Below are 18,066 nucleotides of genomic sequence, written 5' to 3'. Positions count from 1 at the left end.
TGGTGTCTACGTAAGCAGGATGAAAGAACACTCAGCGTTACTGAACGCGCAGTCGAAAGGGCGATGCTAGGACTGTCCCGTATCACACAAGTGAGAGAGGGAATACGAAGCTCCGACCTACGTCAACGATCGAAAATTAGAGACGCCGTTCTTCACGCCAAAAAGTCAAAAATAAGGTGGGCCGGGCACGTGATGCGATTCAATGACAACCGATGGACAAGAGCCGTAACGGATTGGATTCCTCGGGATGTCAAGCGCACAACAGGAAGACCACCGACCCGATGGTCAGAGTTCTTCACAAAAACGCTGAAGGAATGGTATGATGCTCAACGTGTCCCTGGAGCGAGCAGAACCCATTGGGCTACTCTTGCACGCGACAGGGACGGATGGAGACAGTACTGGCGCCCGCTCGATACACTCGAAGATCAACGGGAATCCAGGTGATCCAGGTGACATCAAAGCATGCGTGACGATGCTACTTTTTCGATAATCGCAAACAATTTTCGTTAATTGGAGTGCTTGTGGATAGAGATAAAAGACAAAACGCTCAACGTTGATGAATGCGCCATGCATTCGTCTTCATCACGCAGATGTGAATGAATGCATATGTGACCCATCCCATAACTTTCGGTGGCCTACCGAACAATCAAGCCAATGTTCAACTCATCAAGTCCTCTTCAAAGTGTTCTATCGATTCTTTATAAGCATTATTAAAAGTTCGATTTTTCAAAGCTCGTAATGGACGTATTGTAGCCGCAAACACAAACGATACACTTCGGTAAGCAATCGAGCTCGCTCACTAAATCGTCCCAGTTTTCGAAACAGGAGCCTCAGTACCAAAAGCAAAAACCAACCCAGTCGCAAGAACTCGCCACTGTACAAGTCCAGGATCTATTTAATAAGAGGACAATAGAACATGATATTTTTTTACTACATGAAAATGATGCAAAGCGAAAACACATGGAATAGCATCAAATGAAATTCTACGCGGTCGGAAGTATAACAATCTTTGATTTACTAAACACATCACTCTCATAACACGACGTTGACTGCGAAAAACGAAAGCCTTCAAACGTTGGATTTATGTAGAACTTTTTATGATGCTCAATATTATAGGCGACCTAACTCTTATCATGAGATAGCTGTGATTTTCGCCATGCTCTTACGCTTTTGTTTTCGGCTACGCGGTGGAAATATATAAATCGTTTTTACAGTTTCGCTAAGCAAGACAAGAGATGGACCCCTACACTGCAACGAAATTTGTCGTAGGCGAATTTCCAACCCGTGACTGCCCTATCTGCGGGGGTCACCAGTTATTCACCACACCCATCTGTGCGCTTTGCTTTGCCTTTCAGTATGTTTTACTTCTATCATTGCTATCACCATTCGCCGTCAACTTGATTACCTCTGATTGTGTTAATTGCCCAAATCGGTTTTAAACCCCAATTGAGCTGAAGCTGCAGTTAGCTTACAATGTTATTAACTTTGTCAATTCTTCTTCTCTCCTCTTCCGCAGACACAACCAAGCGGTTGGTCGGAGATCGAGAAGTGGCTCTGAAGAAGGCGATACGGCCGAAAGTCAGCCCAATAAGTAAAATTGTTTACCAACGTTGTGTTTGTTCAAGTATTAAACAATGCCGAGATTAAAGGATAGTCGGTCTTGGAAACTGTTATTAACTTTCTTTATTAACTGCGTAATTCTTTTTTTTAGAATTAGGGAATTAATAATGAAAGTTATTAATATTTTTTACTGTTTTTTTTTGTGTCACGATAGCGTCTATGCGCTCCAAACGCTTTACAAATATCGTTATTTATTTCTGACGCTTTTACGCTCTCTTACTTCTTGTCACACTATTTGAAATCTTTACTAATAGTAGTAAAATCCAGTTGTTGAGGTCTCTGAAAAACCACCCCCTAATTTTGCTATGCCTTCCCAATAGTCGGTCCTGGTATTAAGATAATCAAAAATTCGATTGAACTCCCACATGTTATCTATTCCCTCTCATAAAACCAGGATCATTGAAGGTATGCTTCAACACAATGTATGCTTTCTACTTCTATCGATCTCTCTTTATATTGACGTCTTATTTGTGTAAGTGCCTAACTAATTATGTTTAAGATTTACATTAATATAAGTCCCGTGTAGTAGCACACGAGAGAAGTATAACACCCCACTGGCCGCCTAAATAATCTCAAATCCGAGAACACGAAATAAATAGAATGGAACGAACAGAGCGGGAAACTATCAGAGTTTATCACTAAAGCCATTCATAGAAACTCGTAAACCCGGTGACGTACATTTCAACACTGGACGACTTATATCCTTCGTAATTCTCCCAATGGAGATTACTCTTTAAAAAAAGCGACATTTAAGCAGAAGATTTTACCAAATGGAAGCGACTGTTGTTCCCCAATTTCATACATGATGGGACAATGTCGCATCATTCACACAGACTCCTTTTTAGGACAGAAGGAGAAAAAGCTGAAAATATCAGGAAATGAAATCTTAAGATTATAAAAATCGGTGATGAATACGATCGGGTCATCGCAACGCGTTCAACAACCCGCAGAAATGTTTTAGCTTAAACATAAATCTAAAGATATATGAACTATCGGCAATTGGCTACCATTTCCTATGCTAGGGAAGATCTGCAGATTAGCGATAGAAGAAGATTTAACAGTATTGGAAAATTCAGCAATGCCAGTGGAACACTTTCCGATACTTCAGATCAAGCTAAACACTTCCGAAATTCTGACGGAAAACTTAACACATTCCAACAACTACCAGAAAAGGCCATCCGTAGATTTCTTTATATATATCTTTGACAGCCCTGTTCACTTGTGCACACATCAGCTCAGCAGGTATGGGCAGTGCTTTGCCCAGAAGTCCCACTTCATTCGTTGATGAAGAATCGCATTGCACTCGGTTCTAACAAGGTTGGACCCGAACAACTGCATCTGAGCGTTAAACAATTATTTCCCATTAAGATTGTTCAAGATTTTCGCACATTGTGTTCAACACGAGTGTTCACATAAATTCCACTCATATTGATTAGAATTGACGGAACGCTGGATGAATGGCAGTGATGAAGACCAGGCATGGTTTGGAAAAGAATTCGGTACAATAAATTACACCCATACGACAACAAACCTCGTTGAATTATAGCAAAAGCACAACATAACATTTGTGTAGGTTTCATTAAACACTCTTGATTCAATTGAGACAAAAGTGGTCATGAAAACTAGCCATTGCCAACGTATACGGGTTGTTTACTCAAACGCCCTCAATGCGATATATCACAAATGGCTACTAAAAATACAATTCCTAGAACCGAGTTTCTCTTAACCTCTGCATTGATTGATATCTATATACCTTTTCTTGAGCACACACGAGGTTGATAAAACAATATTTATTATATGATCGATAACGTTTTGGCGGTTCGCCTTCTTCATAGGCTGAAAAGGTCCAGGTCACAGCTCTCAGCCCAGCACCTACGCTAACAGGGAAAAGACTAACACTTACAGAGAAAAGACTCAAATCTAAATTTCAATCGCATACGGAACAGCTTTCTTAAATCCTCACCGTTCTTCGTGTGTTTTCTTCGTATTTTCCTTACTAATAAATAAGGGATTTTTTCGACTGGGTCGGTGAGGTTAGCGGAACGTCGGATACATAGTGAAAAATGCAGAGAACAGGCAGTTTCGAGCCCTTCTTTTTGATTCCATGATTCTTTTTGGCTTAACATGGCTTCGAAAACTTCGGCGTAACCAGGGTGAAATCTTGTGAGCGCGCTTTATAAGGGATGATGCAAGGAGTAACAAGGATTACGATAGCGTGATAGGTATTCTGAAGAATACACCTATTTCAGTTGGTAAAAAATCAGAAAAGCAGTTGTGTAAGATCTGCTCGTCGAAATTAAGGTAGGCCAGATATGTAACGGCACCGGCTAAACGGGAGCCGTTATTGGCTGTGTTCCTCGTGATATCAGTTGCACAAGAGAAAGACCACTAACCCGAGGGTTAGAAATCTCACGTAGAGAAGCCAAGAAGAGAAATTACGATGTTCTTCGAGTCTCTAGAGCGAGCAGCTTCCACCAGTATTCTCTTTTTACAGGTAGAAGTAACAACTCCACCGTAATCTGTTCGGATCACATAACAATGATCAACGGAGGGTGATACAGGTGAATCGATGTAAAAATAAATGTAAACTTACAAACAAAATTTAAGAGTGCATTATCTAACAATGTGAGTTGACGGGCAGTAAAACGACGATGTCAGGAAGATTAGAAGAACACAAATGAGAAGCAGAGACATTTTAAAGACCACTGTTGATAGCCATCGCGAGAAGGTTTAGCTGCGATTTCGCAGAAGTGCAACGATGTGTTGTACGCTGTATTGAAGAGTTGGCTTCATTTTCAATTCAGCTAGGAGCCATGGGTAGAGTAACATAGTTTTTAAACTTTATACTCAATCATGCTTAAGTTCTTACCAAATCATCAACTAAGAACAAAATCCTATAATAGTCTTATGTAGAATAATTGCATGTTTCCAGTAGTTATTCGCTCAACGGTTACAGGAAAGCCTTCCTTTCGACACCAACAACTTTTCAACAACGCCTAGGAAAAGTAATATAAGGTCGTCTAAACAATTTTTTGCTAGCTCAAACGCAAGAATTAAATTGCAAAGTACTGCAAAGGTGCTTTTTTTCTACAACCTTTCAATTTTCTTTTTTTCAATCTTAATGGCGTATTACCGTAGAAGCGACGGTTTCTAAAATCATGTCAAAATTTTTAGAAATCACCTTACAGTTCATGGGGAGCATGTAGCGCAGTGGTTAGGGATACTCTGCAATTTATACTCGGACGGATCGGAGGTTCGGTCCTTCGTCTTGGGCTTACTAAGCTATTAGTACCTTAGGAGTCGGCGAATTAGTAGATCAGACTTGTCTGGGAGGACAGAAATACTGACTTGATACAACGATAGGCCACTGCAAGTCAATCACTTCTATAATACTTGATGAAGTCGAAAAGTATGGCGCGTCCCTCAAGGATTGATCAACTCGAACAACTTTATCCTTTATGCTTTATTACAGTTCTTTACCTGCAACACAACCAATCTGCCTCATTTAACGGTAGTTCACGAGAGAAGGGAATATGATCAATATACCTATGGATCGCAGATCCCTATACTACTATAATAGTAATCTCGTTAATCCTGAGATAACTCAAGGAAGTACCAATAAATTCTTATGTTCCTCTTCGCGTATCGCAGCTATTTAATAATGAAGGATATGCGAAGACACGAATAATATCAGAATCCTAGTGTCGTGCCCTCTTCATTTCTTTCCTATATTTTTGGCCACCATGCAGCCATGGGTACTTCATAAAGCTAAATTAACCACAAAATATTAGAGGGATGAATAGTAATTGAATGCCACAAATTCAACGCACTTTATTCACCCATACTGAAAAGATATCGCCATGTGAAACAACAAAGGAATAACTTCTACTTCAATAGTTTGAATATGCAGGAGTCTTTTTGATGGATCAATTATGAGTAATGAATTGTCGGCAAGTCGGCTAATATCTGCTGGGAATGCCAATAGACAACATGGACCTTACCCCAAATCCTCCATGCCTAACAATAGCTGTCGGCATGGTTGGATTCCATACGAGACTGGTGTCGTGACCGTCTCCACCCATCCAAAGCTCAAGGTCAATAACTAGCCCAGAAGTAGCAAATGTATGGCTAATGAGTGGTCAACGGATCTCGTCTGTTTTGCTTCGCTTTTCCAATTCTTCCTAAACTCTCATTGTTAGACAATGTTTGTAGGACTCTTCTGTTCTTCATAATGGCTAGTGAATCCATTTCAAGACGTTAATGTAGTCGCCAGTACAACTAACTAGTTACAATGGTTCTCTCTGTTGAACACATTACTGAATTATTTCATGTATGCACATTGTTGATGAGAATCCAGTTCTAAGCCAGTTCTCATCAACACACTGGCTCGTCTTTTCACACGCTACCTTTCAGAATGCAAGGTTCCAGATCAATGGAAGACCAGCAAAACCATGTTGTTGTACAAAAAAGGAGACCTCAACGACATTGGAAATTATCGCCCAATTTGCCTGCTGTCCGTCGTCTATAAACTATCTACTCGAGTCATCCTTAATAGGATTGACAGAACATTGGACGAGGTACAGCCATGCGAGCAAGCAGGGTATCGAAAAAGATTCAGCACGATAGGCTACATCTACACAATAACGAGGCTCACTGAAGTATCACAAGAGTACAAAAGACCGCTTTGTCTCACTTTAATCGACTTGAAAAAGGCCTTTGACTCCTTTGAGACAGAAGCGGTGACAGAAGCTCTGGAAAAGCAGGGCGTCGCTACTCAGTACATCAAGATCCTTCGTGAGCTGTATAAGGATTTCACAACTATCATATCAACATTCTACAACGAAATTAAAATTAACGTAACGAGAGGGGTTCGACAAGGCGACACAATATCGCCAAGACTTTTTACAACAACCCTAGAAGACATTATGCGAAAATTGGAATGGGACAATGAAGGAGTAAAATTGATGGTCGGGAACTACACCATCTTCGCTCTGCTGATAATATCGTCTTTATAACATCAAGCATCAGTCAGGCGGAACGAATGCTTGCCGCCTTTGACAGAGTATGTGGAAGTATTGGTCTTCGGCTAAACCTGACGAAAACGATGTTCGTGAGGAACGGATTGGTGTCGAATGCCCCATTTACGCTCAACGGAACGAATATCTCCGAATGCTGTAGTTATGTGTATATAGGTCGAGAAGTCAACGTGATGAATTACCTAGTCCCAGAGCTGAGCAGGAGGAAAAGAGCGGCATGGGGAGCTTTTAAGAGCATCGATGATGTAGTGAAGAGGATGAAGAACACGCGACTCCGTGCCCACCTTTCTGACTCGACGATTCTTCTTGCGTTAACGTACACATCAGAAACCTGGCCACTACGTAAGCAGGATGAAAGAACACTCAGCGTTACTGAACGCGCAGTCGAAAGGGCGATAGTAGGAGTGTCCCGTCTAACGCAAAGTGAGAGAGGGAATATGGAACTCGGACTACGTCAGCGATCGAAGATTAGAGACGCCGTTCTTTAAGCCAGAATGTCAAAAACAAGGTGGACCGGGCACGTGATGCGACTCAATGACAACCGATGAACAAGAGCCATCACCGATTGGATTCCTCGGGATGTCAAGCGCACAACAGGAAAACCACCGACCCGATGGTGAGAGTTCTTCACAAAAACTCTTAAGGAATGGTATGATACTCAATGCGTCCCTAGAGCGAGCAGAACACATTGGGCCACTCTTGCATGCGACACTGACGGATGGAGACAATACTGGCGCCCGCTCGATACACGCGAAGATCAACGGGAATCGAGGTAATCTACGTAATGTGCACTGTTAACCTTATCTTTTCTGTTCTCCACATCGCAAAACGTTGACGTTGGTGCAACTAGGTAATTATATTGCTTCTCTCTGTTGAACATATTACTGAGTGTCTCATTCTATGTACATTCATGATCTCATTCTTTCGTGATTATTTTTTGTGTACCATGTATATAAAGGTTTAATTACCCATGTTTGAGGCAGGGCCGTAAAGACAACAAAATCAAAAAAACTTCCATGGCGACTGACGAGCAAATCAGTAATTCAAGAGCTATCCTATCATCAAATGGAGCAGAAAGGCACCAAAAACTAAAACAATAAACTAGTCGGTGTGTCACTTAACACTACCACTCAATCACCAATTCAATTTGCTGCAATTTGCTTCGGATGAAAAGAGACGGTTACGATACTGACCTCGCGTGGAATCCAACCATGTTGACAGCTGTTGTTAGGCTTAGAGGAGGATATGGGGTAAGGTCGACGTTGTCTATTGGCATTCCTTGCAGATATTAGTCGACTTGTCAACAAAATCGTTGTTAGCTTTACAGTAATATTGTGGATGTAGTGTGCGCGAAAAGTGCAACTTCCTATTCAACCAGCTGTCACAAAATTTTATCAAAATCATCAGCTGATTTAGGACATAAAAAGTATTTATCAAAGTTTGGCCTCACCCGCACGCTATGTAATATTTTTTGCTGCTTAACTCACAAGCATATTTGAAACTCGCTCTGCGCCAATACGAAAATTATATATTCATCACTGAGAACTGATAGGACACAACATTTCTTCGAATAGAATTATATTTTATCAAATGAGCAGATAGCAAAACATCTCGGCTCAGACTATACTTGAGGTAATTCTTTTGCCTCTGAAGGCTTGAAGATCATTTCATATAAATGTTTTTGAAGAAATATCCCTTATGACCACTGAGAGCTTTCCTTAGGAGCTTCGAAAGGAGACTCATTCATGAATTCGGAAACAAGCTACATAAATGTTTGGAACGAAAAGAAACACTAGTAAGAATTAGCAAAAACTAGACTACAACTACAATCATAATACCTTTAAAAAAGGACGAAACTAAGAATCCTTAAATTAATGTGAATAACAAATCCTGCCTTTTTGAAGACAAGCGTGACATGAATCAATGCAATAGATGCAAAAGTAAATGTGACCTTGATTTGTCCACTTCAATGAGAATGATTTTATTATACAACACTAAAAAGTCAGTGCACAAAGCACTTCATTGCAAAGGCACATGAATCAATAAACTGGAGTTTCATCCTAATAAGATCAGTTAACATCGTTATTTTACGTTTACAGTTTCAATGTGCATCCCTTAAAAATCATATCGTCACTGGGAAACATATTTATATCGAATATAGCTACCCATAAGAAATAAGGAACTCGTAAGTAAAAATATCACCTCGTCAACTAAGCGAATAACTACCGTCCTTCTCTGTTAGCTTGAACGAATCTAACTTTCATAAAAGCAAAGCAGTCTTAAAACATTTTACATTTAGATTACATATTGCGTTACTCACAGATAAAAATAAAAGCGGATCTTCTTGTCAGCTGCCTGTACGACCTGATGACCGTAAACAAGAAAGGTCTTTTTCTTCTTCTCATTAGGACCTAAATTTTCACTTATGAAGAGCATTTGAAGACGTAATGTACTATACAATAACATAATTTTAAAATATAAATAAATAGATACATATATGTACATATATATTGCAGAAATAAAAGAAAAGCGCAAAATATGGTGGAAAATTAATTTTTGGGAAAAAATGGATACTAGGCAGACCATTCCTCTACCTAAAAAAATATGATCTTTAAAATTTTTGGCATTAACAGAAATACAATGTTCTTTTCATAAGAACATATATTAGGATCTTTTAAAATTGTGAAAACACAAATGCCAAGCTTCGTTTTCTCAACGGCAAACTTCATACAGCTTGATCATCCTTGTAGCAGGAAAAAATGATAAAGCTCTCAGCCTAAAATTATAAAAGACCATCTAAATTTAGAGAATCTAGAACATCTCTGCAAAAATCTCCAATCACAAACAAAATCGCTAAGAGATTGATGACGATATTTCTCCTTAGCTTACGCATGGTATCCTCGATGACGTGAGAGGCATTCTTTATTATACAAATTTCTTAAGGAATGATAAAAACAACTTTCAACCAGACTATTCAGTTAGATCTCGGTCTACATAAGGAAGGTTTGTGTACGATTCCATACAACTTTTTTACCCAACATTTAAAACAAAACAGTACATAATTCGAAATGTTAATAAAGTTGAACTTAAAGAGAGAATACATTATCAATTTTTACATACCTTCATGGCCCAAATAACTATTTCATACAATCGGTAAGGCAATACGGTTCGCTTGTGAGCCTTGGAATGCCTGCAGTACTTTTCTTTGAAAGTTGTTATAAGCTCATTCTGATGTTCATCAATCGCAGTAATAACATATTAGGTAAGTTAAGAGCAGAGAACGCTAAATTTAAAAGAAAGGCAAAAGTAATGAGACAACGAATGAATGAAAATTTCAAATCAATGAAAATTTCATAATGAAATGAAATATCCATTAGTTATTCTAAAGAACAAGAAAGAAGTGACTAAACATGCGGTTAGTACATTGACGACGACACCTAATTCCAGGTCTATTAGCAATTTTCTATTTCTCAAAACAGAGCATTATTTTATTGTCAATGGAAAACTTTAGAAATAGCTAACATGAGTGGATTATAGAAAAACCCTTTCTCTACTGCAGGATTTTTAAAGAATAAACAAAAGAATAAACAAAAACAACGATGACTATAAATCTGACATGTTCACAGGAGGAAAGAATGCTCTATTTTACAATTCTGCAGTTAAAATGCTCTATTCAATAAAATATAAGCAATTATTAAAGGATTCTTGAATTGTTCACCTATTGTAGTTCACTATTAGCTGCCGACCATTGAAACAGGAGGGAGAGTTCTAGGACTTCTTTGTCCCTGGAGGGATTCGACCGAAGCGCAGTGATGGTCAACCGTCATCACCCACCACTGCTGTTCTCTCTTGTGCCCAAGATCAAAGCGTAAGTTATTTTAAACAGTTATAAAAAATAAATCAAAATGAACCATAAAATATTTTGTAAGTGACAGCTATTTGGTTTAATTTCAGAACTCGCCCGAGACAAATGACCTGTGGGAGGACCGCCCAGATAGATGAACGAAGGTTTGTTTTAAACTTTTACAATTATTCTGCAAAGTTTCCAGGAAAAAATTAATTGAAATTAAATTAACTAATTAAAACCATCGTTTATCTCTCAACTAAAAACCGATCTGCCAACATGTCCCGTGCTATACTTGCTTATTAAAACTCATAAGCTGGTATCCACTGATGAATTGTGGTCAACAAATCCATTAACGTTTAAGGTTAGACCAATTATCAGTTGTGTAAACGGGCCAACGGACAGAATAACATGGTTTATAAACCTGATAGTCGTCCAGTTACTGAAACATTTGCTAACTCATCTCACGAACACCCGAATGTTTCTGGACCATCTACGTTACGAGCGTCCTAACAGCGCCTACGTCATGGAGTCATTCGATGTTCGATTATACGAACGTATCGAATGACTCCGCAATGCAAGCCGTTTTCGAACCTCTTTCTAAACACCAAAAAGAAATTAACATGTATGGCTTGTCGATTGAGCAGATCATGACCCTCATAAAATAGTGTTTGAACTGGTCAATCTTTAGATGATCCGGTAAATATTGCCCACAAAAGAGAGGGTTGGCAATGGGACAGCGACTGGCACCTAGTCTCGCTATTGCGTCTATGTCTAAAATAGAAGCCCCGGTAATTAATCTTGGGCCGATACTCTACTGTAGATATATTGATGATTGTTTTGTCATCTTCTCCACACAAGAGGAGATGAACAAATATTTTGAATTGTTAAATGAACAGTCAGAGTACATTAAGTTCACCCGAGAGACACCTAAAGAGGGCTGGCTTCCATTTTTAAACTTTCAGGTTAGCTTACATCATAACAGCTATGCTACGAAGTGGTACCGTAAGCCAAGTAATAAAAACATACTAGTTCATTATCTCTCATCTCATCCTTCACACACAAAAAGAGCACTACAAGAGACATGTTTCGTACGGCCTCCGGTGTGTGTACGGGAGGAGAACAGAGAGAAGATTCACTCGACTTGGCACGGAAAATAGCCATTTCCAACGGTTACAATATCGTAGCTTCTCGGTATAAGTTTAGAGGAAAGGCGATGAGCTCTAACGATGGGTCTAGCGATAATAAAATTCCGTTGCAAATACCCTTCATTTCGAACGAATTAAGCATAGCTATAAAAAGATGCTTAAGAAGGGTGGGCTTAGAGAAATCAGTGGTAGTTATAGAAATAACACCGAATAATCTACGTCGCCAATTGATTCGAAACCGCTTGTACGACCGTCTATGTACAACGCATAAATGTACGATTTGCCCTCAGGTCAGAGACGGTGATTGCATGATCTCGGGTACAGTGTACCTGATTTCTTGCAAAATTTGCGGGGACGAATATATTGGCGAAACGGGAATACCTCTTTGTGTCCGCATAAAAGAACACCTAGATGGTTAATTTAAAAGCAAGGCGAACACTCCACTAGGCACGCATAGGACACAAGGACACAACGGACAGGATTTTGATGTTAAGGTTAATATTCTCGCGCAGAAAGCTAGCATGTCGGCGCGCAGGGTTCATGAGGCGTTTTGGACTAATTTCAAGAACCCAAACATGAACCGCAAGGAAGAGTGCCTCCTAATCACACGTGATCTCGCACAGTATATAAGACTGATCTTCTAGTCTGATAAAGGGGCACTCCGGAAGGAAGTACACCTCATTCCTCTTCCGCAGACACAACCAAACGGTTGGTCGGAGGCAGAGAAGTGGTGAGTATTTGACGTTGTTTACGTGGTTGGAACTTGGTTTTTGAGTTTCTCTGTTTAAGTTGTTGGCGTGTTTGGCTTGGTAGATCGTTGTCAATCGACCTTTCCAGGCTCTGAAGAAGGCGATACGGCCGAAACGTCAGCCCAATAATAAAATTGCTTACAAACCTCGTGTTTGTTCAAAGAAGAAAAATTAAGAAGTATTCTGCAAAGCTTCTTATATTCGTCTTTTTGTAACTAAGCACTATCGCATTTGAAATACCTTATGGTAACCGTTTTTCATGTATACATACGTTAACTTTTATTACATTCAATGCTGGTAAAAACGTTAGCAACTTCGCCGTCACTGAAGAGTTTTACGCAGCCTGAAAATTGAACCGGATTTCAGGCAGGAACGTTTTGCGAAATCGAGAAGGAAACAAAAACAAAAGAGGTTGCGTTTATAGTTTGGTTTTTATAGTTTTTTAGAAGAATGGTGCTGTGCAGGTCCACACGATGATGTTTTCTCTAAATTTATCTTTCTGATACTGTTTTTCCTTTATTTTGAATAAATTCTGGTTTACTATGTTCGTAAAGCATTATTGTAGATTATTGGGTGACAAAGAAAATAGAAGACAGCGATAATCATGGGCGCGGTACGGCCTCTGAAAGAGCAAATTGATCAAAATTATGATGCCGATCTATGTTCTCACTTATTTAACACAACAAGAGTTCTTCCACCTCTATGCTGTGCAGGTGAAACATGGGCTAGCACTTCAGCCGTATTGAAGAAACCACGCATAACAAAGACTGCACTCGTGCGACGTCTTCGGAAGCTGAGCTGGGACACAGATGAGTAAGCGGGTTACGTTCTCAGGTTACCACCCAATTCGATATTTATGTGATTGATTTTAGGTTTTTTTTAGTTTATTTCGCAATGAATCTCCTTTATAAATTCGTGTGAGTTTTATTCCTCAACTATTGGTTTTTATAGGTATAGGTGGTTCAGTGTTGGAATGATCAGCGAACGATTAGTCCACTTCTTCTACAAACGCACTCATGATTTTAGTCAACGAATTCACGACACACGTATTATTTTTCCGTTGATTTTTCTTTGTGTTGTTGTTTGTTTATGAAAATGCAATGTGCTGTCAAGGAGTTCTTGATTGTACGTAGGAATAAAACCGTGAACATTTCTGGTATAGGTTGCACATTTGACAGAGTAGGCTGGTGCGTTAAAAAAATTGTGCGTTGTGAAATAAATGTTTTCACAGCCCTCGGATGGTCTTGAACTTTGAATTGTTCGCTTTTCAAGTTCTGGCATATTACCAGCTTTTACCAACTTTCCTTTTCTTTTTGCACATGTCAACTAGAGCCCTCTCCAGTAGGGCCACCTATACTGATTATTTGTGGACAGCTGTTTCTCTCTGTCGAAAAAATCGCCTGTCAGTCGTATCACTATCGTTTCAGTGACACTATCTCTCTCCATGTCCCTACTAGGTCAAATTCAGGCGAACAAATGCAATTAGGTTAATTTGGTGCGGCAACATATCTTTATTCTCTAATTTTTTAGTACCGTAGTGTCATTTTTCACGTGATGGCTTTGTTTTCCACCACGCAAAATGGCAAATGTATAATATTCACGCCTTCACAGAATCGGATTTCTTGCTTCTTGTAATTATTTTATGTCCTTTATGTTTTTTCTCTAATTCTGGTGAAATAATTGATGTCTAGTTAGAGTGCATAATTTGAGAAACTATTAGGAGTTAAATTTCATTTTTAACTGCCTATTTTTCTTAGTCTGCAGTGCTATTATAAATCGAAATATAACCGCTAAGACGCTAATTTGCAAAACTTGGGGGCGATGCAAACTTCCAACCAGATGATTGCCCTTTCCAGGGGTTCACCAGTTGTCAATTACACCATCCGTGCCCCTCGCTTTGCCTTTCTCTCAGCGCGTTTTATTTTGCTTCTATCAACGCTATCAGCACTCATCCGTTATCGGGATGATCTTGGATGCCCAAATCGGCATTGAACCCAAGCTAAGCTGACGCTGGTCAATTTATAATGATGTTAAATTTCATTTTTAACTGTTCTCATCTTTAACTGCTTATTAGGAGTGGCGATAAGTCCGCAATAATTTTTTCCTTCGCTTGCATGGCCCGACATCACAGATGTATCACATTTGTGTGGTTTCCAGCAATTCTTGCATTTTCTTCCTTTTCTCGTATCCATCATCCACGAAGGTCTTTGGATTTTCGCATATGGGTTCGGCAGCTGTTTGAAGAGTTTCAGTCTCATATATGAACGTCGTTTAAGGCTAGTCGATACGATTCATTCTCCATTCCTGAGACAAGCATGCTACGGAGTTTCGACTTCTCCACCAAAGACAGTTGCCAGTTTTTGTAGACTGGAGGGAACTAGCGGGTCTATGACAAGTCTAGTACCAATTTCCTGACTTCAGACGGATGGGAGGCTTGGTTAGCCCAGGATAGGATCGAACCATTGCCTTTTGTTTTTAACCGCTCTAATGAACGGCCCTACTGCCACTATGCTAGCTCTGAATCTGTTTTCTACTTTACATTCACATATGCCAACAATTGGGATCATCGATGCATCCGTGTTTATGTTGTATATTCTTTGTAAGGATAAAATAGCAAGCCCATTATTCTTAGCAAAGGGCGTTGAGAATCATATGGTTAATCGTACGAAAAAATTCAATTTTCTTTATAGTCAATAGTGTGAAAATAAATTTAGTATTACGTGAGATGCTGAAACAGAATATCCAAATTTGAACGAGAATTACGAATAGCGTATTCCTCTATGCGTCATGGATTATTTCATGTTCAAATGTTTCAGCTCTTTTCTGGCATTAATCGTCATGGAGTTGAATTCACCCTAGTACTTTTATCTCTTTCAAATGAATTCGAAAAAAAATTGTCTTCGAAATATTACGGCTGGCTCTGAAACGTTTATCGAGTATGTGATTTTATTGATTCCGTTTATGAAGAATGATATGTCCACAGTTTATTTACACAAAAGATTTCGAGTTACTTTAATTTGGTTATATTTTGTGTTTCATCACTATGTTTTCATGCGTTTTCTAAGGCAATGAATAGTAATATTGCGGAAATTATTTGACTATCGCTTCGAATTGTAGCACACTCTATGTCTCAATATGATATTTCGATAGAAATATCTCGCAAAACATTTTTCATGTATGAGTGAATGTTTGGTGGAACGGTCTGATATGATGAATAGTAATTTCATCCAGGGATGGAAAGCGATCGTCCATGTGCAGTGGTGTTCCGTTGAATATTTGTTCCAGCAAAATACGTGTCACAATCAAACATGTTGAAAGATCGGACGTAAATTTAATAGAATGAAAAAAGTAGTCTGTATTTTGCTTTAAAATTTAAACACTTAAAAATCGTCGAAACTATTTTTTATGCCATCTAGTGCATATTTTTGTCAATCATAACTATCTATCTTTTATCTGAGAAATCAAATGAAACCTACGAGGGCATTACAAACTATTTTTAAACAGCGTTATTCCTTTAATCTCTGTTGATAACAGCGATCTTAGTTTATTGGTAAGATTACGCCAGATTCTTATGATTTTTCTTTGTGGCGAACATTTCGGCACTGTCGCCTGTTTTAGAATTTAATTGACCAGGTTGAACATGCATAGCACTTGTTTCCTACGATGTGATACGATACGATCATAACGATTTTTTGATAGAAATTCTACGTCTTCAAAGTGCTTAGAAGTGTCGTCTCATTCAGTTCTACGTGCTGAACGTCGTGTGTTATCGTATAGAGTCTGCTTTTCATCTACATCACAATATCATTAGAAATTAGATCGGTTTTGTTGCGTAAAACAAATGCTTAACAGACATCTTGACGATTATCTCACAGATATCCGTTGAATTCACGAGGCACTCACTTAGAATGCATTTTTACTTTTTACTGTCTCGAAAATAACGAATGATTATTCAATTATAACGTTAAGTCTCTGTACAACTCATCAAATAGTTTTTAGATGGCAGCACCAATTATTTTCCTTGTTATCAACTTCTGATACTCGACCTTCTTCGACGTGAAGACTCATATCTCCGGGACGAAAACCTTTACAACCAACTTCGTGCAGAGTGTAAGTAAAGTCTTCCTTGTCCATATCTTGTGGCCATTTCCAGTTCTAAGCGTTGCTTTATGTTTATGTTTTTACTCAAAAATAACGATGTGATTTAACACATTGACGACTATCGGCATTGTATCAATGCTCATTTTTTTCGTGGTTTTTTTTTCCGCATTCCGTTTTGATCCCCAGACATTTTGCAAGCAGTCATTAAATAGCTTTTTGAAAACAGATTTAAGAATGGTTTTGACATTGAAAATCTCTGTTGTGTACTTAGAAATATTCAAAGGACAGGCCATATTTTAAAAAGCCGAATAGGCGTCCTTTGAAAATAAATTAACATAGTTGATTTTCAGAAGGTGTAATGGATCATATTTATCGCATGGAACGCTAGGATATGAGAAATACAGCTATGAACTGCATAAGCTGGAAAAAAGATTTTCAGAGGAAATACGACTTCTTTGATCTTAATTGCATAATATTTTTTCATTTTTAAAACCCATGAAATCCATCCAATAAAGAAATTTTTTTCTATACGCGGGACATGTTATCAAATTCTGAAGCCCTCTATTTATTCTCGCTAACGTCATGGAGTCGTTCGATGTTACCGACCCTTATACGAACGTAACAAATGACTCCGCAATGCAAGCCATTTTCGAATTCCTTTCTAAACACCAAGAAGAAATTAACATGTATGGCTTGTCGATTCCAAAAATCATGACCCTACTAAAGGAGTGCTTAAACTGCTCAATCTTTAGATGGTCTGACAAATATTACGCACAGAAGAGAGGGTTGGCAATGGGGCAGCGACTGGCACATAGTTTTGCTACTACTTTCATGTCTAAAACAGAAGCCACGGTAATTAATCTTAGGCCGATACCCTACTGTAGATATGTTGATAATTGTTTTGTCATCTTCTCCACACAAGAGGAGATGAACAAATCTTTTGAATTATTGAATGGACAAACAGAGTACATAAAGTTCACCCCAGAGAGACCAAAAGAGGATTGGCTTCCATTTTTAAACGTTCAGGTTAACCTATATCATAACAGCTATGCTACGAAGCGGTACCGTAAACCAAGTAACAAAAACATATTGGTTAATTATCTCGCTTCTCATCCTTCACACACCAAAAGAGCACTGATAAGAAACAGGTTTCGTACAGCCTCCGGTGTATGTACAGGGGGAGAACAGAGAGAGGAATCACACAACTTGGCACGGAAATAGCCATTTCCAACGGTTACCATATTGTAACTTCTCGAGATATGTTTAGAGGAAAGGCGATGAACCGTAATAAAAAGTCTAGCGAAAACAAAATCCCGTTCCTCCTACCCTTTAATAAGAACGAAATAAGCACAGCTATAAAACGATACTTGAAAGGGGCAGGCTTAAAAAAATCGGTAGCAGTATAGAAATACCACCAAACCCTCTACGGCGCCAATTAATTGAAAGTCGCTTATATGACCGTCTATGTACAATGCAAAAATGTACGATTTACCCTCAGGGGAGAGACGGTGATTCCATGAGTTCGGGTATAGTGTACTTGATTTCTTGCAAAATATGCGGGGACGAAT

The 18,066-nt window shown here is 38.9% G+C and overlaps 1 protein-coding gene and 1 long non-coding RNA gene across 2 annotated transcripts in view; one reads left to right on the top strand and one right to left on the bottom strand.

Annotated features, from left to right (window-relative positions):
* Window positions 1-12,451: 12,451 nt before the first annotated feature.
* Window positions 12,452-13,472, top strand: LOC309797664. The gene is made up of 4 exons (XR_014292768.1): window positions 12,452-12,643; window positions 12,764-12,808; window positions 12,963-13,210; window positions 13,349-13,472. It is a non-coding gene; the product is annotated as an uncharacterized lncRNA (long non-coding RNA).
* A 4,260-nt stretch (window positions 13,473-17,732) lies between these two features.
* LOC309797662 (uncharacterized protein) overlaps window positions 17,733-18,066 on the bottom strand; it is a gene marked incomplete at its 3' end in the record, with an annotated part of 48,445 nt that continues 48,111 nt past the window's right edge. The window contains exon 7 of the mRNA XM_082646118.1: window positions 17,733-17,825. Within this exon, the coding sequence (XP_082502244.1) occupies window positions 17,733-17,825 (93 nt within the window). The remainder of the gene's footprint in view (window positions 17,826-18,066) is intronic.

The sequence above is a fragment of the Mesoplodon mirus genome, assembly GCF_964341445.2.
Source record: "Mesoplodon mirus genome assembly, contig: HAP1_SCAFFOLD_839, whole genome shotgun sequence".
NCBI lineage: Eukaryota > Metazoa > Chordata > Mammalia > Artiodactyla > Ziphiidae > Mesoplodon > Mesoplodon mirus.
This window is presented reverse-complemented; position numbering and strand designations above follow the sequence as displayed.